At 33.5% G+C, this 24,768-nt stretch overlaps 2 protein-coding genes across 3 annotated transcripts; one reads left to right on the plus strand and one right to left on the minus strand.

Annotated features, from left to right (window-relative positions):
- Positions 1-7,222: 7,222 nt before the first annotated feature.
- On the minus strand, positions 7,223-12,894 carry LOC123562818 (uncharacterized). Of its 2 annotated transcripts, none has more exons than XM_045355419.2 (7): positions 12,841-12,894; positions 12,178-12,316; positions 11,096-11,206; positions 10,675-10,753; positions 8,097-8,282; positions 7,786-7,886; positions 7,223-7,313 (listed from the first exon to the last, which is right to left on the minus strand). In XM_045355419.2, the coding sequence occupies exons 2-7, from the start codon at positions 12,307-12,309 to the stop codon at positions 7,278-7,280; spliced, it is 645 nt and encodes a 214-aa protein (XP_045211354.2). In that variant the 5' UTR covers positions 12,310-12,316; positions 12,841-12,894; the 3' UTR covers positions 7,223-7,277. The 2 variants fall into 2 exon arrangements, with proteins under 2 accessions (XP_045211354.2, XP_045211353.2); XM_045355418.2 differs by having other exon boundaries at positions 12,685-12,851.
- Positions 12,895-18,418: 5,524 nt separating this feature from the next.
- Positions 18,419-22,796, plus strand: LOC128555201 (uncharacterized). Its single transcript, XM_053536840.1, has 6 exons — positions 18,419-18,614; positions 19,479-19,592; positions 19,821-19,908; positions 20,549-20,713; positions 21,827-21,942; positions 22,686-22,796. Exons 1-6 carry the CDS (start codon positions 18,480-18,482, stop codon positions 22,743-22,745), a joined length of 678 nt encoding a protein of 225 aa, XP_053392815.1. The 5' UTR covers positions 18,419-18,479; the 3' UTR covers positions 22,746-22,796.
- Positions 22,797-24,768: the final 1,972 nt, after the last annotated feature.

Consider the following 24,768-nt stretch of genomic DNA (forward strand, 5'->3'; position numbering starts at 1 on the left):
AACATTTTGCTATTTAGAGGGTGGCATAGTATTGGGGGCATCCATATTCAATGGACACAATTCTAGTTTCTTATAAAAATGTTGGTCAAAACATGTTTTTTCTTTTGAAAATATTAGTTTCAGCTGTTTGTTACATTATTTCCTGCATTAACTTGTATTTCAGGTTTGTCAGTACAAGACTAGTAAGTTATATCTACATGCTAATATTTTGCAGATGTAAATGCTATATTTGTGTATGGCCGGATGCCATCTTTGAACTTAAATGACCATCATTATAAAATAATAGCAAACCACCCAGTCTGAAGACATGATAGACACTCCCCATAACATTAACCATTGTTGCATCGTATTATAGTCCCGTGAAAGTGATATATACTGACCTGTTGTCATAGCGGTGGTCCCTTTTCATATTCATATGATACAGAACTGCAACAGTCACGTTTATCATTATACTTGAAAACACTTTCAAGTGAGCAAACTGCGAAAAAAGTCTGAGCGATGAGTATACAGACCTACCTACTTCTTTTGCTAAACATAATTCTGCTCACTACTGTCTGGTCCAACTTTTCCATTACAAGTTTTTTTTCTTTCATTTTTTTTTTAATTCGCCGGTTATAATACATCACTCGAAAGAACTGAGAGGGTCATACATATTTAAATTTTTAGTTTTTAATTTATCGACAAAAATGATTTTGATTGGGAAATTTTCATTGAAAATCTAAGCCATTTTTGAAATCAGATTTAAAAAGAAAATTTGATTTGAATTATAAAACTTTCAGTATAGCTTAGTTAGCGTACAAACAAGATTTCTATGTTAACGTTTTGTATAATTTCAAAATAAGTTATAACATTTGAACCCAGTGAACTTTAATGTTCACATTGTACATGTTGTATTGCATTATTTTCTTTAGTCTGTTTTTGTTATTACATGTAGACATTATAACAACATTATTGCCTTCTACTTTCTCGCGTTCTTCTCTCACATAACAGTTTTAAGGTTTTCTTGCGCGAATTACAAATGAATTTATTCTTTAGCCACTTCTTTCTAATATTGCCTAGAGAGCCTCGTTACTGCTTAAGCAAGAATTGTACCAAGTTGTATTAAAATACTTCAAAAAGACTCGGTGTTGTGACTAACTGAGGGGCAGCCATGGACTACTCGGGCTAACGATAAAATATAAAATAATTTGTTTCCAAGAAGCTAGTGAGACATAAATATAAGAATGACTGCATATAATACGCATAGAAAAACAAGTTCAGCTATACTATTTCAATTTATTTGTACATGTATAAATGTGCGTATAAATAACTCATTTTATTTGGATAAACAATTAATGTCTACCAACTGGCGCCTGAAAAAAGAAATAATACATACTAGAAAATCAAATTTCAGTCAGACATACTGATCTATAATATCACAGAAAAGTATAAATATAAATAATCATGTATCCGCAATTTTTTGAAAGTAAGAAACGTCAAAGACCCGAGTTTGCAAGGAATGAAACTAAAACGTGACTTGATTTATGAGGATTAGATGCTGACGATTTCATACCGACAGACTGACCTGGCGGATTTGATACCGACAGCCTGACCCTGAGGAATTGATACCGACAGCCTGAACTGGCGGATGTGATACAGACAGCCTGACCCGGAAGTCTTTGATTCGATACCCACTTGGGAAGGGATTGTCAACCCTCATACATAAACCTGATACAACTGTTGTTTTTTTCAGGAAGCGAAATCTTGCGATATTCAAGATGGCTTAAACCGATCTTTTGCAATTTAGCTAACATAGACCATTACTAGCAACAGTTTTTACTTGATTTCAACTATACATAATAATCATACAGGAGAAACGGACTGAAATCAAGAAAGTAGAAAATGCTTAGCTTGTCCGAGAAACAGTAGATGTTTTCGGCGGCGGAAGACGACATGACGGAACTGTCAAACGACATGGAAAAATTAAATGGTTCTAATGTTTAGCACATTCATTAACATTCACATCAGTAGTAGATATATGCGTGATTCGTTTGATAGGAAAGTTATAAGTATCATATGATTGTGTTGCTGATGAGATTCCAAATAGAATAACATGATCATAACATTCTGAACTAGTATGAAAAATACACTAGAAAGCTTCAGTTAATAGTACTTCTGAATATGATGTAACAACAACTACTACTATTTAATACTGTGTTAAGTTCAGCATCAATGTCTTTCTTTATAATTCTCTAACATAATTCTCTAGCATGATCTCATTTATTAACAGAACTTCTATTCTTTAATATAAATACTTCAACGTTAATTGCCCATGTCCAAAACTAACTTTCATAATAAAATACTTCAACGTTCATTGCCCATGTCCTAAACTAACTTTCATAATAAAATACTTCAACGTTCATTGCCCATGTCCTAAACTAACTTTAATAATAAATACTTTGAACAACGTTAATTGCCCATGTCCTAAACTAACTTTAATAATGAGCAAACATTCACCTCGAAAATTTTGGAAGTATATTAAGAAGTTCAGCAAAAAAGGTTCGAAAAATAATCAGATTAGTGAAGATGAGTTTGCTCAGTATTTTGCAACAATGTATAATACCAGAAATGTAGCTAATTTAGATTTCCATGACGTTACGAATGAAAACGGGATAACTATTGACTTCCTTGATGCTCCTATTACTGTTGATGAAATTAAGAAAACAATAAGTATGTTAAATAGAAACAAAAGCTCTGACATTGAAAATAATGTAGCTGATTTTTTTATTGATGCAAGTGAATTTATTTCCCCTTATCTTTGTATTATGTTTAATAAAATTTATGATTCGGGTATTTATCCTGAATCATGGAGTAAAGGTATGGTTGTACCTATACATAAAAAAGGTGATGTAAATAATCCTGAAAATTACAGAGGAATTACAATAGTAAATGTGATTTCCAAAATATTTTCATTACTGTTAAGAAATAGAATCAACAAATGGTGTGAAGACGAAAATGTATATAGTGATTCTCAATATGGGTTCAGGGATAATCGTTGTACAGCAGATGCCATCTTTCTATTACATTCCATCATTCAAAAGGTTCTTTCTAAGGGGCTAAACTCTGGTGCGTGTTCATCGATTACCAACGAGCTTTCGACACAGTCATTAGGGATGCTCTTTGGATTAAATTACTAGAGTCTGGAGTCAGTTGTAAAATTATAAATATGGTTAAAAGTATATATAATGTTGTTAAATGTTGTATAAAATTATCTTCGAGCTCGACTTTATCAGAATTTTTTGATGTAACATTAGGTTTGAAACAGGGTGAGCCATTATCTCCCCTGCTCTTTCTACTGTTTATTAATGACATCGAGCAAAGTATTGACTGTAATTCTTTGGCAGATAAAGACTTAGAACTGTTATCTATGTATCTTATACTTTTTGCTGACGACATAGTGTTATTTACAACAAGCCCGACCAGTTTACAAGCACAGATTGATAAATTGCATGAGTATTCCAATAATTGGGGCCTCAAAATTAATATCAACAAAACTAAAGTATGCGTATTTGAAAAAAGAAAATCAGTACATGATCATAATTTTCCTATTGATAATCAGAGAGTTGAAATTGTTGACAATTTTGTTTATCTAGGTGTTAAGTTTTCGTATACTGGAAACTTGCTGTCAGCTGTTAAAACTTTATCTGACCAAGCTCTCAGAGCATATAATAGTTTATTATCGCTTTTCGACCGTGTAAAACTAACTGTTAAAACAAAGCTTCAATTATTTGACTCTATGATTTCACCTATATTGTTATATGGATCCGAGGTATGGGGTGTTTACAACTATACTGAAATAGACAGAATTCTTATAAGATTTTGTAAGTATATATTAGGGGTTCGAACTCAAACACCTACCAGTGCTGTATACGGTGAACTGGGTAGGTTTCCATTATCTGTGATAGCAAAAGAAAGATCATTAAAATTTTGGCTGAAAATACTGAAAAATGAGAACTCTCAATTATATAACATGTATGCTGATCAATGCAATAGTATAACTGGTACTTGCTGGGCTAAGCGTATTAAGTCTATTATTGAACACCTTGGTTTTTCAAATATATTGTATAATTTTGACAAAAACATAAATTACTTCCCTTAATAAAACAACGCTTGTTGGATCAATACGTTCAAGATTGGTATAGCTCATTGAATGACTGTCCTAAATTAGACTATTATAGAAACTTTAAAACTTCGTTTTGTTATGAGAACTATTTAGACAAGATTGACAATGATGCACTTAGAAAACATTTTACCTGTTTAAGATTATCTTCACATACATTAGAAATTGAAGTAGGTAGATTTAGAAGAATTAATAGAACTGAAAGAGTTTGTAAATTATGTAATGCAAATGTTACGGAATCGGAATATCATTTTCTTCTGTGTTGCAATAGGTATGCAGATATACGTAAAACATATCTAGGCCACATATCGTGGCCTTCCGTAAACAAATTCAATAATTTGATGTCAACCAGAAATAAGAAGGTGTTATGTAATGTCTCGAAATTTGTTAAGGAAGCTTTTGAATTACGTAAAACTATCCTGGATGCTATGACTGTTTCTTATGATATTTGATATGATAATACTGTATGTGTTTTGCTGTACTTGTATATATGATTGTTGTCTTTGCCATTCTTGTATGCATTTGTAAATGGCCAAAGGCAAACTATTTTGCTGAATATGCCAATAAAATGAAATGAAATGAATAATAAATACTTTGAACAACGTTAATTGCCCATGTCCTAAACTAACTTTAATAATAAAAACTAACTTTGATAATGTCTACGTATTCTACGTTTGGTCACAGCCACGAAAACAACGTTTGCACTTAATTGGTTGTATGTTCTTAACATCACTGAAATCCTTTATCTAACTTACAAGATAAAGTATCATTTAATGTTTTTGTTAACAGTTCTTCAAATGACAGTTTTCAAGAAAATGAACCTAATATTCGAAATACTTTATGTATTGGTATTATTTTTATGAAGCTGAAATAGGTCAGTACTTTCATAGCATTTTGCATATCAAACTTTGAACAAATGCTGTTGTTTTACATACTAATATTGTATTTTCATATTGATACTTTATTATTCAATGCACAAAATACAAAAAAAAAACCTGCATGGGCGATGTGTATGCAGACATACGCAATTCAATTTTGTTTCTGGTATACAGGCACTAAATAGGAAAATGGCGCAAAAATGATCACATAAAAGCGGATTCAAATAGTTCTCAGATATTTTTTTTTGTTTTCTTCGTGTCCTGTAGAGCTATTTTCCGTACTTTCATAGCATTTTTTATGACAACATATGATAGATCCATCCTTGACATTTATGTAGCATTTTATTATACTGAATTTGAAATACGAAACCTTAGGTCATATACAGCCACTAAAATTAGGGGTTTCATTTTGAGTTGATTTTACAGATTATTTGACTGAGAATATTGTTCTAGCGTCAATCACGACCTCAACATTAATTTTGATTTTTATTCAGCTTTGCCAATATTCTTTAAGAAAATGTAAGATACAGACATTTAAACGGGTTGTGGTATGTGCCTCAGCCATATTAAGTCTGGAATAAAGAAGACTTGTTATTTAGTGTATTCATGCCTTCTATCGCTTAACCTTTGTCGTAACATGGTTTTCCAAAATCATTACCGTTGACATGTACCATTTTGATAGAAGGTAGTAAATCTGAAAATTTTATATTGTAAGTTTTGAATTTATCGTCAAAAATGGTTTTGATTGGGAAATTTCCGTTGTAAACTTAACCTTTAGCCTGTTCTGCCTTTGCGACCAGTGCAGACCAAGATCAGCCGGCACATCCGTGCAGGATAATCATGGTCTGCACTGTTCGCTGTTCAGTCAGTAAATTTTCAGACAACGCCCCTTTCAATAATAAGTGGTTCTGCCCAAATTGAATGATGGACCAGTCCATTTTAGAAATACAGCAGGGTAAAGGTTAAGCCATTTTTGAAATTATATTTAAAAAGAAATTTTATTTGCGAACAGATTAAATGTCATAAAACTTTCAATATATCTTTGTTAGCCTATAAATAATATTTCTATGTAAGCATTTTGTAAATTTTCAAGAAATGTTTTATCATTCGGGATGGTGATTTTATACAAAAACTACACTGTCATAAAATAAACATAATTTAGATTATTATCTTAAATATTCAAAAGGAGCCCACCACCGGGGCCTCTGCGTCCGGATGGTTAAAGTCGCTGACTTTGAATAACTTGCCCTTCATCGATGAATGTTCGAGCCTCACTCAGTGCGTTCTACCCAGGTGCCCGCCCGTGATAAAATAATGCACGGAGGGGCACCTGAGTGTTCCTACACTATCAAAGCTGGAAAATCGCCATATGACCTACAAGGATAGCTTTTAAAGAAGCTAGAAAGTGGCTTGCTTAGCTCTTGTTATGCGAGGGCTGGGATGGAGCTCAAAGGGATAGGCCATTGAAAAAGGGTCTTTGGACGTTTATAGTTCCGCCTCGTATAGAGCGTCCGCTTCTAGTGTGTAAGATCATGGGTTTAATCCTTGGCTGCGACCTACCAAAGACGTCAGAATGGTGCCAGAAATTACATTGCTTCGCGCTCAGCATTAAAAAAGAAAGAAGCTTCCCCTCTCTCACACACTCATGGCGATGGAACTCATCAGGAATGAGGTGTCGAGAGTTATTTATCTAAGTTAAAATAACTTATTTCACAATGGACCAGAAATAAGTATAAATCAAATAAAAAGCAAGGCCAAAAAGGTGGAATATGTTAGTGATTCCACATTCCGTACTACCTCAATATTAAGGTCCCGATGCAAATTTTGTCCTCACTCATTATTACCACAAAAAGAAGCAATCTGAATTATTCTGCCTTAAAATCTAAACGTGTAACCAGTCCCTGAAATATTTCCAGAGTTGAGATCTTAATGTCACTTGTTTCAGATATGCAAGCTTCTAAGAGCTCAACTGGCCCTGTTACCCAAAGTTTCCCTAACTGTTAAGCTCATTTCTGCAATTTGGGAGAAGCGATTGATGCTTCTACTTGCGAAAGATTGGTCCTTTGTGCGTCATTGAGCTCTTTTTGTCTGATGACAGAACAATCCTAGAATTTAGTGAGATAATGAGCAAATATGAGAATGACTACGATAGCTTGATTCAATACGCATAAAAAAACAAGTTCAGTTATACTATTTCAGTTTATTTGTACATGTATTAATGTGCGTACAAAGAACTCATTTTAATGGATAAACAATGAACGTCTACCAACTGGCACCTGAAAAGGAAAATAAGAGACAACTAGGAAATCTTCAGTCAGACATATTGATTCATAACATCATCATGGAAAAGTATAATTATATGTATTCGGATTTTTTTTTTAAAAAAAGCGTCAGAGGAACGAGTTTGCACGGTATAAAACCAAAAACAGACTCGATTTATGAGGAATTTATAGAACAAGTCTGGCTCGGACTGAAGTCTTGGGTCCGAGACACACTTAAGTCATACCTATCCCCCACCTTTCATGCCACTGATACTGCTTTTTTGCATGAAATGAAAGCATGCGATATTCAAGATTACTCAAACCGTTCTTTTACTATTTACTAGTAGCTAAAATAAATCGGTATTAACAACATTTTCAATTGATTTCAGTCATTCAAAAAATAACGTTGAAAAAAAGAAAAGGAAGCAATTCTAAGAAAGCTGAAAATGCTTAGGTTTGCTAACATATACTAACTAAAAATAATTACCTTCACGTTTTCTGACTGGCATTGTGCGGGTACAAAGAACACGTCCCTGCTGGCTATTCCACCCTTAAGGTTTGCAAATGTAAGTGCCTGCATCGTCTCAGCTGAAAAAAATCGAAATTTTATAAATGTACATAGACAAGGCAGAGAAGCCGTTTCTTGTTTTTTTTTCAAGATATTGTTCATTACATGAAACACTCTGTAAGTTAGCCATTCCAATATATTACAAAGGTATTCATACAATGAAGTAATAAGGTATTGAGCTTATTAAATAACAACGAAATCTACAAGACAGACTGAAGTTGTAAACTTACTTGTGTTATCTCCTGCAAAAACAGGATCCATTATTCCAGTTGATACTTCTGACACAGGAACACACGTGTCAGCGGTTACGGCAATATTTGTATCATATCCCCTTATTTTCATATTGTAAGCCTTGATGCGTACAGAGTTATCTCCAAGACCGTACCTGGAATTTGCAGTCGTCTCTGTGGCATTGCCTAGAAACAATAATAAGTATACAGAAGATGTCAAATAGTGTGAGGAAATACAGATAGAAATGCATTTAATTAAGGTAAAATTTCGCCTATCATGTTTTTCATTTTATATCTGGCCTCGTCAATGTTACAATTAAGCTAGCTCTTAATGTACATTTTCTCATCTACGTTACTAGCTAGCTTACGTGTTCTCGTCGGCGTTGTCAGAGAGAATATTTGATTGTTTCACTGTCTGATCGAAATATATTTCATCGAGTGAACACCATATGCAATTTCTTCAAGAATAGCGCAACATAGCGTAAATTACTGTGTTTACGAGTGAAATATATTTCGACCTTACTCTCAAACAAACACAATTTTATTTTATTTTATGTATTTTCAATGGTTTTTACAAGTTACACCCTTTTACCTGCGCAAAGACACGCGCATCGCATCATGATCATAAGGGTATGACGCCACGATATTTATATAGGAACACTGTTGATTAGTAATATGCTGTTTCCAGATTTCGTTTAGATTTATATCGCTTTATGATCCTGTAAGTATGTATATACATCAATATCTTTACAGAAGCATATTTTGCAAGGATTTTCAGATTATTTTTAATTCATATTGTTTCGCATTCAATTGTAGTTCTGTACCAGTTAAAAATAAAAATTGTATTTTCACTGTCTGAATATCAATTTTACTCCAAAGGGGTCCGGCACATTAGTGGATTAAGTTTAATGGCTTATTTTTGAGTACTAGAGCCATAATAATGTAAAAATCATACTAATATAACTACTCCCTAGTCCTAGAGCCATAATAATGTAAAATATCATACTAATATAACTACTCCAGAGCCATAATAATGTAAAAATCATACTAATATAACTACTCCAGAGCCATAATAATGTAAAAAATCATACTAATATAACTACTCCAGAGCCATAATAATGTAAAAAATCATACTAATATAACTACTCCAGAGCCATAATAATGTAAAAATCATACTAATATAACTACTCCCTAGTCCTAGAGCCATAATAATGTAAAATATCATACTAATATAACTACTCCAGAGCCATAATAATGTAAAAATCATACTAATATAACTACTCCAGAGCCATAATAATGTAAAAATCATACTAATATAACTACTCCCTAGTCCTAGAGCCATAAATCATACTAATATAACTACTCCAGAGCCATAATAATGTAAAATATCATACTAATATAACTACTCCAGAGCCATAATAATGTAAAAAATCATACTAATATAACTACTCCCTAGTCCTAGAGCCATAATAATGTAAAATATCATACTAATATAACTACTCCAGAGCCATAATAATGTAAAGTATCATACTAATATAACTACTCCAGAGCCATAATAATGTAAAAAATCATACTAATATAACTACTCCCTAGTCCTAGAGCCATAATAATGTAAAATATCATACTAATATAACTACTCCAGAGCCATAATAATGTAAAATATCATACTAATATAACTACTCCAGAGCCATAATAATGTAAAATATCATACTAATATAACTACTCCAGAGCCATAATAATGTAAAAAATCATACTAATATAACTACTCCCTAGTAGGGAGTAGTTATATTAGTATGATTTTTTACATTATTATGGCTCTAGGACTCAAAAATAAGGCAGTAAACTTAATCCACTCATGTGCCGGACCCCTTTGTTTATTTTGGAGGAGAATGATCTGTCTTGAAATGTGTGAATTACCATCTATATATTATATTTCATTTATATTGTAATGTATGTCAACAGTAATGCTTCAAAAGTAAAGTGTTTGTTTATTATAGTGTCATCCCTACTGAAAGGGCCAGCCAAGTTGGCTTATGAGACATCTACATACGTTGAACAGCATTACTTCCCGTTTCCTATTTTAAATGCCAGGCACCAGGCAGGTAGGCAATCGGTAACCATTATTTAAATAGCTGGCGGCTCATCAACCGGTCTCTTTTCAGTAATAAGACCCGTCTCTGACAGAGCTCGAACCTTCGACCTCCCGATTGCGGGGCAGGTGCCTTATTCATTAGGCCACCGCAGCTCGGTAAATAGAGGATTACAGCGTAAAATTATATTCGAGACTCTGTCGAGTATTTTATCAATTTTATTCAACAAATTTAATAAATTCAATGGGGAAAGACACAAATGTAACATTATTCTAAATTACACTTTTCCTGCTGAAACATCAGAATTTCTTCTTTCCTTACCTATTACGGACCAAGTCAAGGTTAATGCTTTATTTCACTAGTGTAATACCTAATTATGTAATGGCACCATGTCAGACATGCTGATTACTCATCGAGCCGTACCCATTTTTGAAAAAATACAGTGTACTGTGACAATCTATTGAAATATAATTCTAATCAGAATATACCAGGTATACAGTATGGGGCCCATGGCTCAGTGATCATAGTTCGGTTACAAACGCCGTCTCTGACTGTATACATTACACCCTGAAAATACACATTTCAGTTTTAATTAAAACACATGTTAAAAGGTCGGCACCCTATCAGTATGCATATCTTTAGAACAGACATGAAATGATACAAAACTATTAAGTAAACTTGCTTATTCATGGCATGGGTTGACAAAGTTCCCATTCAAGTCACAGTACAAATCTGATTTAATGCGAAAATTTACAATGAATTAAGGTTATATCTATCACAATATAATTTTGCTAAAACATGAAAGGGGCTGGAACGGGTGATGTGGATTTAGATGTATAAAAGCCTATGAAAAATGTGCGGCGGATGTTTACTGGGAATGAGTGGGGCACAATAAAATAAGTGCCTTACATTTTTATAATCGCTGACTATCCGTTGCTGTACATTAAAGGTGTCAACCTGCAAAGTTTGGTCGTAAGCAACAATCAGGTTGACTCCGTCATAAGACACTTTCATCATACCCTGCAATATAACAGTCAGATATATTGTGGTAAGAAAATTAACTGTACACGTGCATTATAAATAATTATTATCAACGAAAACCTGTATAAGTGACAAGAAATCAAAACTGAGATAACAAAATATTCATAAAGAACAATTTTTTTTCTTTCAAATCTAACATTTGAAGTAATTATCTTCTCTATTTCGAGAGTTACAATGATTTTAAGAAAGTCACCTAGGGCTTTTTTAGACGTGACGTTAAGAACCTTATGAAAGCAGTATGACGTCGCCGTGCATGGCGTGTATTTTTAAAATCATTAATACAACAAAATTTGCATATCTCTCACTAAACATAATATGTTTGAATATTTAAGAACAGTAAAATGATTTTACTGGAAAATAACGTAACCATATATTTTTGATTTTATCACTGGCCTTTTATTTACACGCCTCTATATTTTCATGTTGCATGGATGCTTTGGAATTTCCGTTACCATGACAACACAAATAACATTTATTTGTAAAATATGGTAGAATTTGATTTCCCTTACACAACTGTATTACAATATACTTGTTTCTAGTTTCTGCATGAACATACGAAAAACATGATTTTCCATTATTGCAATATTAATAAAGGTTTCCTCATCGAACGGCCTATATATATTCTCTTTATTTCCACCTTTCGTTGATAAATATTTATATTAATGCACGTGTACAATTCATTTTCTTACCACAAACATATTAAAAAGAAAATAGGAAAATACCAAATGCATTTATAAGCATTAATATACAACTTAGTTTGCTTTTGTTTCTAAATATCTAAATGAATAATATATTGTTAATAATACCCTGACAATTCATTGCTCATTTATATCATAATCATTTCCATTATAGGAAAATTTATAGTAGTTTAGGTAGGATTATTAAAACATGATGTAATTATTTAACACACCGCTTAGTACAGGCAAAGTGAACAAAAGCATCACATTTACCTCTGTAAAAGATGTTTTGCCATTCTTTACGGTTCCCATAACCAAACCTACATCCCCTTGCCATTGGTCCGGGGAACAGCAAATGTCCGCGGCGGCGGCAGACGACAACAGTGCAGTGAAAAATACCAACATTATGGAACTGTAAAATGACAAGGAAAGTTTAAATGATTAGAGAGTAAATGGTACATTTATGATTGAAATATATTAAGTATCTTGTTTCCAACTTTGCCAAGTATTTACTTGAATTGTACTTTATTTCAGTCTTTAGCTATGTTGATTAAGCAAACGCAAAGATAAATAAATATAATATATACTTGGAAACAGAAATAAGCACAAAAAATTCAAATCAAAGAGTAGATATATAGTCGATTCTTTCACTGGTGCATAACAATAAAGTTATAACAACCATCTGATTGTGTTTTAGACAAGATTCATAATGTTTTTATTTAATAAATAGAATAAAATCACCATAACATGCTGAACCAGTATGACAAACATCTGACTTACCTTGATATGTAGAAAGTTTCAGTCAATTGTATTTCTAATACAATTCAATAAATAAATTAATCCGATCAATTTAAATATTTAAAATAATGAATCAAAAACGAGATGGCAACATAAGCTTGCAGTAAACAAAGTTATAAAATAGGATTGCAAACGTACTCCGCACTCGCTCTCCAGATCAATTATAAGTTAGTTGGTCAATGTGTGCTAAGGATTTTATCTGCAGTCACTTTATCTCTGGGGCACACATGAGGGTCAATAAACTTTTCATGGACTGTCCACTTACACTGGTTTTCAAAATTTACAAAAAGACGACAGGTGTTTGATGGGTTCTAAGTTCTACACATGATATTGCACCGGCCGCTAATTACAGAATCTAACCCTGATGGAAAATACATTTCTTGGTTAATGAATTGTAACTGGTGAATACTTAGAACGGACAAATGACTTTGTTTCTTTTGGTCATAAAGTTTACTAATAACAAGAGATATGTCAAATTACCGTTATTTTAAGTTTATCATCAACTATCACAAAAACAAATTTTCTCTTTATATTTCGATGTACGCAAAAGGCCTCGTTTTTAATTCGCAGATCGGCGAATGACATATTTTAGCAGTCAGAATATGTAGAACTGTTTGACGATTTCGGCATACTTAGGTCAATAAGAAAAGGTATCATACTATCAGCCATAAAGTATTACAGTTTATTACGGGCAAAATAAAGTAAGAATTTTGAAAGTTTCATTTGCTTACTTAATGGAGGATGTGATGAACTTTTGATTGTTGTGATGTAATGTCTTCGCGCCACCAATGAATATGAAATAATAACAGACAAAAGTCGCAATCCGACATAGATTTGTCAAAAATCGCATGAAAAATGCTAATTTTGTCATGACGTTATACATCATTTTTAGAAGTAAATATAGTAAAACACCTCCAAGTTTTAATTTATTTAAGCTTTATTTTGAGAAACAAAGAGAAAAGAATTAATATTGAATATATTGTTGCTTGTTTGTTGCAAGTTAGATGTATACCATTCAAAATGGACTGAATTTCATGGTGATGTAGATCAACTTTACTAAATCCATACATGAAAACAATTTTTCTTCTTTCAAATATGTACCACTTTTTTTCTTTAAGGACACTCCATCATTTCATCATTCATTAATCATTTTCCATCCATCATAAGTATTTGAAAAAACATTTCAGGGATAGATATTATGTACAATATATTCTTTTTTCTTACTTTGTTGAAATATGTGGACAAAAATGTATTTTATGAGCATTGTATCCACATAATGAACATGCTGTTTATGTATAAATATCAATGTACTGAAAAGAAATAAAAATTGGAAAAACAAAAAAAAAGAATATTGCAACAAATATTATTTTTTACGTAAAGGCGGATAAAAATCAAATACCTCGATAGTTTCTCTTCGATTTTGATAGCATTTTTTTTTATTTCAATGGAGAAAAACTAACGTTTCATTGCAGATGACAAAACAAAATCGGAGCTGATACGTTGCTGTTTGCATTTGTAATGTTCTGACGTATTTCTTGTTTACGGACGTAAACTCCTTTCCTGCTTTTTGTTTAAATACGCTACTTTGAGAAATCTCATCTTTGCTGTTATTTGTTTAATATTTTAGACAAGAAAGAGATCATGACCTATCATGAATACCCGCCACTCAGGGAATAACTTGTCGCCTAAACAGTTACCCTCGAGCCGGACAATGCCACCATGAAGAATCTCATATTAATACCCGCAAACACGCCAGTCGATACGGCAGAAAACAGGCGCCATGGAGTCAGAAAAAAATGCGACTTTAGTGAGTTATTTTTTGTGCGCCCAAAGAAATGTTTAAACCTGATCGAATTCTATAAAAGCAAATATGTGCAGTTTTTTTACTTGTGGATTTGCTTTGGCTATAACTAGGTAATTTTCATGCAACAGAAACACATGTATATGAATCATTGTATGCAAATAAAAAATAAACAATTTGGAAATTACATTGAGATAAAAATGTATGCACTACAAATCACTAATAAATGATAAATTATAACAAACATATGAAAAATACACAATATAAATTACGTTTTTATTAAAACGAATGTTCAAATACAGAATACAAATGTACGAAGAGTAAATATAAATGAATGAAGAGCGAATACAGATGTATGGAGAGTGAACACAGGAATATTACGATTAAATGTAAGTGTCTGAATATCAAAGATTGAATGTAAGTGTCTGAATATTAGAAGTAGACGAGCATGGTATGAAAGTGCATTACTATCAAACACTTAAGGTAATATGCGCCACCTAGCGAAAGTCAACGGACCGTTATGAAATTTTGCCGAATCAAAATTGACGATATTTCCGATTGACTGGTATTTTTTTTTCATTTTTCTGTTATTCTCCATTTTGCTGCTGTAAATCTTCAAACTTGGCCACTAACGTCATTTTTTCAGCAGAGCGCAAAATGACGTACTTGGCTGGTTTTTCGAGTATTGTTTTTATATACAACTAAAAAACGGCAAAAATCCTTTATTTTCAAGTTTATATTAAAATTATCTCTCCAATGATATATAATATGTCATGTTTATTTCAACGTCACATCAGAGGCAAGCGATTTATGAACGCAAAATACGTAAAACTGACGTTGAATTTCACCCGAAATTTCGCGTAAAAACGCCTATATCTTAAGAACTGTGAGATAGTTTTTTGAATAAATTTCAACAGAAGTACAAAATTTCAATTGCTATCGATTCCTTAAAAGAAAAATAGGGGTCACCGATTTAGATTTCGCTCTATTTACCGTTGCACTTCCCCTACCCCCAGTAAAAATAACGATGTTTTCATACTTATTTCGTAAATTTCCATTAATTCAAATTCAGTGTCTTTTTCTGTTGGTGGATATAATGAAATAATATCAGTTTCTGCTGTTGGATATAATGAAATGATATCACAATAATGATAAAATGAAGACGTTTTTTTTTTTTATTAAATTTTTCAAACAGATGAATGTTTTCTAGAAAATGTTCTATACATGACAAACAGACATGTTTTATTACAGACAATTTTGCCTGAGTGCCTGTGCACTCTATATAGTATTTCGAAGAGTGCGCAGTTAATGATTCCATCTTTACATAGAAACAGTTTACAGAAATTTAGATTACGCATACGGTACTCTAATGAGGAGAGAAAGGAATTTGTCCCATAAGTTTATTTAGGGTGTTAAGAATCACATGTACCTCCAAGACGTCCACACTGCAAAGTTTCGCTCGTGGTACTTTTGATTAATGTTTAGTACTTTAACAAAATACTTGTTGTTTATATATCCCGGTAAACAAATGTTACAAACAACACCGAGGATAGTATGCGCCTGATATCAGAAGACGCAGGTTCATACATGTGCTATATATCCCGACAAGTTGTGGCATTTGTATGGTTTGAACCTACGTCTCCTGATATCAGACGCAAACTTTCATCGGTGTAGTCAATCTAGATGACGATCTTAACATTTGAGCCAAGCCATGAGAAAACCAACCAAGTGCGTTTGCGACCAGCATGGACCCAGACCAGCCTGCGCATCCACGCATTCTGGTCATGGTTCATGCTGTTCGCTAACAGTTTCTCTAATTGCAATAGGCTTTGAAAGCGAACAACATGGATCCTGACCAGACAGACTGCGCGGATGCGCATGCTGGTCGCAAAGCCACTATGTTGGTTTTCTCATGGCGCGGCTCATTTATGTTTTGACGTTTAAGTGACAGATATTGAATAGTCACTGTAGTAGCATGAATGACAAAGCAACTAAAATATATAAAAGAATGTGTAAGAACAAAGAATCAGTCTCTATATTTCCAAACTGCACTTTTAGCCCCGATAATCTATTGTTTTAATAGAACCTATGTAAAAACTGCACTCATGTATCGAAATAACTGCATTTTTATTAAGACCGCACCGTCTTCTGCGTTTTCTTATAAACCATTTTATCTTGTTTACCTCAAACGAACCGGCAAACTGAACTTCCGGCGGGATAGTTCGAACTTGTACCTGTTTCCTCTCCAGATAACGGTTTGTGCACACAAGTCACGTGCAGAATTATTTTCTAGAACGGTTCCTTTTGTCCCTATCATGCGTTCGACAGAATACCAAAGTAAGATAAAAATACACTGACATGGAAATATCCAGTACTGGCATGAAGCATACCTGCGTGAACATACATTTAAAAGTTAACGAAGTCTAAGAAGAACACCAAAATATCCGGTAATAGAATCTCTTTAAGATTGACTACAAACATTTTGCTTAGAACTTTAACATTTGATGTGCTTCACTTTTCTGCTAAGGTTTTAGCGTTTTGACAAATGTTTTTAATTTTATTAAATTTAAACAAAGTTTGCTTAAGAATTGAAGCTGCAACTACAAATAAAAATCAGCGTATTCTTGGTGAATACAACTTTCGGCTAAAATGCACTTTACCGATACCTATATCCTGTTTCAATAAAAAGGACTCTATGTGTTTCTGTGTCATGTATAGGAGAGCAATTTCCTGAAATTATTCATTTATTTCAATAATTTCATTTAATCATATCTTCTTTTTATCATTACTGGAATTTAATAGCATTATATTCACTAACAGAATAAGAAACGGAATTAAAATTTATGAAAATTTACGAAATATGTATAAAAACGTTGTTATTTTTTACTGGGGGTAGGGGTAGCGCCACGGTAAATAGAGCGAAATCTAAAACGGTGACCCCAATTTTTCTTTTACGGAATCGATAGTGATTGAAATTTTGCACGCATGCTCAAATTTATTCAAAAAACTATCTGACAGTTTCTGAAATATAGGCGTCTTCACGCAAAATTTTGGGTAAAGCTCGACGTCAGTTTTGCATGTTTTGCGTTCATAAATCGTTTGCCTCTGATGTGACGTTGAAATAAACATGTCATATTATATATCATTGGAGAGATAATTTTAATATAAACTTGAAAATAAAGAATTTTTGCCGTATTTTAGTTGTATATAAAAACGATAATCGAAAAACTAGTCAAATACGTCATTTTGCGCTCTGCTGAAAAAATGACGTTAGTGGTCATGTTTGAAGATTTACAGCAGCAAAATGGAGAATAACAGAAAAATGAAAAAAAATACCAGTCAATCGGAAATATCGTCAATTTTGATTCGGCAAAATTTCATAACGGTCCGTTGACTTTCGTTAGGTGGAGCATATTACCTTAACTTAATCATATAATTATTATCTCGTCTTTTGCAATAACAGAATTTCAAAATTCTTATCGTTTGGCAGTAATCAATATTAAATGACACGGGACCATCTGTGAGATTTTTATCAGTGTCATACTATGTGAACTAGCATCACTTATCGTAGAAAATGTCAGGTGGTCAGTGCTCCGTGCTATTACAGTACAGGGGCTCCTGAAGGGATCAACGGAACATGAGGGATGGTTAACAAGTGCAAAAATCATTAAAACCATCTTGTATCTAAATTGTTTCATCGATGGAATTTTTGTTTGTAACATATAAAATAACAATGTATATACGTTTTATACGCCCGTCATCAAAATGTTTACGAGATAAAAGCGTCCTATTTTCTAAAAGAGGTATTCCAGCATAGATGAAACTGGAACTTTTTGTATAGTCCCCTGAGAATAAAATTTCAAATGACCTATATTTTTATCCGTTATCTTTGGTGTGAAGATATATATCAACAGTAAAAGACCAGGTAGAAAATATCCTTGCAAATCATTTAGTGTTGATCCCTTAGCCTGAAAACATGTACTCTATTGTAGCTCTACTTGCGTGTGTCAGTGCTGCCGCGGCCTCTATCTGTTGTGTTCCTCCGCAATGGGAGGGTTCACACTCTTTCGTGACCACGATCGTACATAATGGAAAACCTATAGTCTCAACGGTAAGTTCACTTGTATCATTTATTTAAAAAAAAAACACACACACACACAACTTAGTTCCTCTTTCAGACTGTTTCTGTTCCTAAATGCATATTTCGATTTTCCAGTGTTTTTAACTAAGATTTGTAGAAATGAAATAAGTTTGTCCTAAAAAGTAGAATTTTCACAGACCTGTCAAATTCACAAAAGTACCAAGGCAATCGTTGAAATGTTGTAAATTTTGACTACGTTTTTTTTTTTTTTTTTTAAATTTTTTGAATAATTTGTACGTTCTCAATAATTGTTTATAAGTTATTTTCTGTATTAAACATTTAAAACATAAATTCTAATTCGTAATAGTAGCTTAATCAGGATTGCAGTTTTCAGATCTTTGTCTGAGAAATTGTGGCCATCACACGTGACTTTTGGATAACGTGCACATGGTTAAAACGTACCGATTTAGGTAACATTTTGCCTTCACTTTCCTTATTAGTTGATAGAGTTTCATAACATAAAGGGCATCGAATATAGCAAAATGAGTGTTTTTCTACGCTCAAAGCGTTTGCCGCGTCAGTACTTAGTGTTTTAGAAAAGTACTGAGAACTGATGGCAGACTCTTTGTGCGGAGGAAAGCTCATTTTGCTATATTCGACGTTCGCTCTTTATCTCAAGGAAAGTATATAGGAAAAATGTCAACTGAATAGGGACGTTTTCATCGTTTGTACGGTATTCAAAAGTCACGTGGGTTGAGCACCCTGGATTATCTGTGCTGTTGAAAATCAATGAAGATCGTTATCTCAAGGTTATGTGATAATTGTTATACTAGAGTAAAGTGATGACTGATATTTAAGGATTATGTGATGACAATTTTTTTTTTACATATTTAGGGTTATGTAACAATGGCCTTTGATGCTGTGAACCGCAAGATTGGACAATACGAGTACATCACCATTGGGAACACAGTTCAAAGAAGATACGGAGTGCTTTTAGATTATAACTCGGTTAGTTATATATTGTCTTTCATTAGTTGTCAGTAGCAAAATACTTCCCATGTTTGTTAATATCAAGCTTAACAGAAAGTATATATAACTTAATTAATGACGTGGGCCAGATACCAGTTCGATATTGAAAATATAGCAAATTTTTAAATCAAAATAATTTCGAACACCTTGTGATGAACAGTGTCAAATTTATAAAATGTTTACATTTCGCATATTTGTTTTCTTCAGAACACTAAATACATCATCAATGACCAGGGCAGATGTTACAAACATGCCCTTAACAGAAGGAAAGAAGATTTTGGAGGATGTATCCCAGGTAAATATACAGTATAGCGTTGTTTATCAATGAAAGAGACATGATTGCTGCATTTTAGAATATATATTCTAATATGCTTGTCTCTGTTAAAACACGCTTACGCTAGAATGTCGTCACGTTAACGTGTGGTGACGTCAAAGTTTTTGTTGCGACCAAGAAAGAGCGTTACTATATTTTATTTACTGTTTTAGATTAAAGGCATATTAGAATTGAAATAATTTATAGCAAAACCGTGTTTTAACACTATTTATACATTCAGGCGGTAATACGTCGTACAAATAATTTCACTCGGGCTGTGCCCTCGTGAAAGTATTACGCCCGACGTATTACCGCCCATCGTGCATAAATAGTGTTAAAGCACTCTTTTGCTATAAATTATTTCTTAAGTGTATATATTTGAAGCAATTCCAATACGTCATAAAAATGAAAATAAAAATACTAGATTCCACATTCAGTACACGCTTACAGTTTTATCGCTTCTAAAATGAATGGGACTTGCACTTAAAATTTACACTGCAGTATCAACTCGAATAGTTATTTAAGATACTTCATATACGTGTCAGCATGGTTATAAATAATTTCATACTTTGATGTCCATCCGGAGACGGGTTGCTTTAGAAACAAGAGCTTCTTTTTTCAGATAATTCCACTGTTGTCGGTCAGAAAGACGTAGTCGGTCTAGGCGACAATGTTATGACAGTAGACACATACCGTCTCGATTTCGGAGGTGTGGTCGCCTACATTTCTCTAACATCTGACAGTTGTGTCCCAGTGGTTGAGACTATCCGAGGATCACTTGACGGAAGTAAGTTAAGACTTGCCTAGTGTTTAATCCATCTTTTCAGAGACAAGTTTTTTTCTTTGATTTCTCTTTTAATCAAGACGATGTTTTTTTGTGTGTATTTATAATCATTTTAAAGAACTTAGTGGGCGGTAACAGGGACTTTTTGAATTTTCAAAATATCTTAATAATTAAAGTTGACTGAGATTGGGTATACTGTAAAGCTACTTTGACACCAAATAATTAAAAGTAATTCAATTTTGACATTATTTGTAAACTGACTGTAATAAAATTTCCATGATATCTTAGTAAGCACTAAAGCAACATTTACATGCAAATGCAAACATGTATCTGTAAGATTTTTTGAATTTTTTTTTTTTGTAACTTTTATTTTGCCAGTTTCTTTTTATAATTGGTAAAATACACTTTCGTATTAAACTTAACATTATTCAAGAAGTTATGAAAAGTGAAGAAAAAAGATTCTACTGACCTATATAGTAATGCATATAGGTTAAATCTTTAATGCCCGATTTTTTTTTATTGACTTTACACAATATTTTATCTACAGTTGAAATTACAAGTAAAACTGGTAGGAAAGGACATGTGCATCTAGTTGGTTCTTTCATCTCTAATTATTTTTTTCATTTATAACTTTTTTTGACGTTACAATATGTTTACAACTATTTCCGTTCACATATCCAATTCACATGAAAGCTATTATACATCAGCGACCTTGAGTGGACATGCGCAACATACTCTGTTTTCTATCTATCTATCCGGGTGTTGGTTCTCATTCTGGGTTTATGATATTAGTATTCTACCAAGAATTTTCAGTGTCGAGTGTGCGGGCATATGGCATTCCATGTTGACATTCCTTTTTTGATCATATAAACTTTTCCTACACCTATTAATAGATGATTTTTGTCAGTTTTGTAGAAATACTCTATAATAACCAGTAAATATCGGAGTTATAACACAACAGCTACAGTATAGTCGTGAACACAGAAACAGTCTTGAATGAAACTGAATATAAATATTTCATTTACAGACTTTGTGGACAAAATAATGCACCAGCTGAATGTCCCAGAAATTTTCTCACTACATACTTGAAAATACATGTACATTATTTCTTTCTAGGCCTGTTCCTCCAGAATTCACATTTCCTGAACATAACTGGTGGACTGAGTGCCCCAGAGAACCTGAACGCTCCACCAAAAGGTTGTGAAGCCGCAATAGAGTTCAATCCTCATTTTGTAAGTGCCTTCTTATTCCCGGTACATTGTCGTGCAGACCCACTTCTCAAAACCACGTGACTAGTGCATTCACATCCTTCATTAATAATCGAGTTTTGTAATGTTGCAAACTCTTGAAATATTTCTGTGCCAGAAAAAATGATACCCTACTAAAAGAACTGTGGACTTAGTATCGTTTCTATTGACAAAACCCTTCTTTTTGCACAAATGTGCGTTTTTTCATGGGATGATCAGGAGAAAAGCAATAGTCTGGAAACACCGAAACTCTCATTCAATCAATTGATATGTACGGAACAATTTTTCCAGACATAATTATTTAGATAAAATAGTACTGTTTACCATAAGTTAAGATTCAGTTAATGGTTTAGCTTTGCTTATTCCACGAGTTCACGCAGGAAACGTTAGTTTTATTTACTAAAACTCTCTCGGGCTTTCAGACACGCTCTTTTACTTAGCTGGTAATAGGACGTTAATGTTTACGAGTCTCACACACAACCGCAACCAAGCAAGTAGCCATACATGTATGATTTTCACATTAATAAGATACTACTCTGACAAAAAAATATTCCATATACGAAACGTCTGACCAAAGAAACTCTCGCAAACTATTTCAACTTGTCTTGAATTCAATTTTACACTCTCCAAATGAATGAGTGTTCTCTTCAAATAAATTTGCACGACTGTTACAAACGTATAACATTTTGCACATGGGTTTTGCATACAATGATTAATTTTTATTTCAGTCGAGCGGAGAAGCCGTGCCAAGCACGATAGGACGCCGCTCATACTTCCTTGGATTGTAAATTTCTTTGCGTGCAATTACCTAAATAAATACATGTTTTTCAATGACTGTATACACGTGTTTGATTATTTTTATTCTAAAATAAAACACACATCCAACAATAACTTTGTCCATCGACCACTGACCCCAAAAACAATAGCGGTTATATGCTAATCACAGGCAATCAACCTATGAAATTTGACGTCTGTAGGCCAAAGCATTCTCTAGTTTTCAATAGGGAATCCAGGGAATCCATGACAAGTGTTCTTCAGTTATAGACGAAAACCGAATTCCAGATCAAGGTCAAGGTCACCATGATTTTGCTCGTCACCTTTGATCAACCGACCTCAAACTCAATAGGATAATCTGTCAACCAGGTTGGAGTTTCGTCTACCGCAGCGTTCTTCACTTACCATTTTCGGTCTAAAGGTCACTGTCACTGTTGACCTTTGACTTTCTGACCCTTAAAACGATAGGTTCATCTTCTAACAACAGGCAATCAGACTATGAAGTTTGTCGCCTGTAGGCCAATGCATTCTTTTGCTATCGATCGGAAACCGTTTCATTGACCTTTTACTTACTTATTCAAAAAAAAACAAAAAAAAAACAATAGGGACCATTTACTGACCACAGGCTATCATCCTATGAAGTTTGACGCTTGTATTCTTTAGTTATCGAGCGGAAAGCTTTTTCAGTCTCAATATTACTGCGACCTTGACCTTTGACGAACTGACCACCAACACAAATAGGGATCCACTAATTTCCACAGGCAATTATCCTTTGAAGTTTGACGCCTATAAATATGCTTACGCACTCTTTAGTCATCATTCGGAAACGGACAGACGGACGGACGGACGGACTGCCGGTCCGACTACTATATGCCTCCCGGTTAGGACAGAAAACAATGCAATATATATGATTTAATATTTGTTCAGCGAAATATAGTACAGTCCAACTTTGTCAAGTGCTCCAACTTGCTCGGCCCATGGAAATTTATTCGAACCATAGGTAGTTCGAACCAACTGAATTTCAAATATAATTAGGTAAGAATTAGACTATCTCCTAGACTATGATATATTGTTTTAATTTTCATTGTTAAAATTGTGTATGTAACCAACCTATACCAAGACTAGCCACTAGACTGATAATAAATATATTTCTACATTTTTCTCCTTTTTTTGTCGAATTCAATTTCATAGAGACAAAAGCCAGCCTATTTTAGAGATTTCCACAGAGGAATGATATTGGACAAAGGATATAGACTGGCTCAGTTTACTATATTCAATCATAAAAATGTAAAAAAGATATATCATAGTCTAGGTGCTAGTCTAGCCTATACCCTATGTCCAATATCGATATTACAACTAGTTTTCTGTCAAAATCTCTAAAACAGGCATTTTCACCATCAAATAAAATAAGAGAAAAACTAGAGATGCTTTTGAGGAAAGCACATGTCTCCCACAACTGCCCCTATGAAAAATGTCTAGTGTCTCTAGATGGCTTAGATGAGTGGATCCAATTAGATGGTCTGGACGAGTGGATCCAATCAGTAATTCAAGGGCCATAAATCAAAAAAGACTGGGCGGATTTGGCTAGTTATTGAACTTGGCTAAGGTCTTATGGCCAAACACATTTTGTTCAAGTTCGGATGAGAACTGTTCGACTTAGAGAGCGGACAAGAGTAAAAAGGCCGATTTTTCAGTAATTCAAGGGCTGTAACTCCAAAATGCCTGGACCGATTTGGCTAGTTATCGAACTTGGCCGAGGTCTCATGGTCAAGCACATTTTGTTCAAGTTTGGTGAAGATCGGATGAGAAATGTTCGACTTAGAGTGCGGACAAGAGTAAAAAGGCAGATTTTTCAAAAATTCAAGGGCTGTAATTCCAAAATGCCTGGACCGATTTGGCTAGTTATCAAACCTGGCTGAGGTCTCATGGTCAAACACATTTTGTTCAAGTTTGGTGAGGACTGGATAAGAAATGTTTGAATTAGAGTGCGGACAGGAGTAAAAAGGCCGATTTTTGGTAATTCAAGGGCCATAACTC

This window comes from Mercenaria mercenaria, chromosome 2 (genome assembly GCF_021730395.1).
Source record: "Mercenaria mercenaria strain notata chromosome 2, MADL_Memer_1, whole genome shotgun sequence".
Taxonomy (NCBI): domain Eukaryota; kingdom Metazoa; phylum Mollusca; class Bivalvia; order Venerida; family Veneridae; genus Mercenaria; species Mercenaria mercenaria.

Coding starts and splice junctions, on each gene's coding strand:
- LOC128555201 (XM_053536840.1), top strand. CDS start 18,480: ATGTACTCTATTGTAGCTCTACTTGCGTGTGTCAGTGCTGCCGCGGCC. Junction 18,615..19,478: donor GAAAACCTATAGTCTCAACG/GTAAGTTCACTT, acceptor TTACATATTTAG/GGTTATGTAACAATGGCCTT. Junction 20,714..21,826: donor CCGAGGATCACTTGACGGAA/GTAAGTTAAGAC, acceptor ATTTCTTTCTAG/GCCTGTTCCTCCAGAATTCA.
- LOC123562818 (XM_045355419.2), bottom strand. CDS start 12,309: ATGTTGGTATTTTTCACTGCACTGTTGTCGTCTGCCGCCGCCGCGGAC. Junction 11,207..12,177: donor GCAAAACATCTTTTACAGAG/GTAAATGTGATG, acceptor GTTATATTGCAG/GGTATGATGAAAGTGTCTTA. Junction 7,314..7,785: donor GCCAGTCAGAAAACGTGAAG/GTAATTATTTTT, acceptor TTTCCTTTTCAG/GTGCCAGTTGGTAGACGTTC.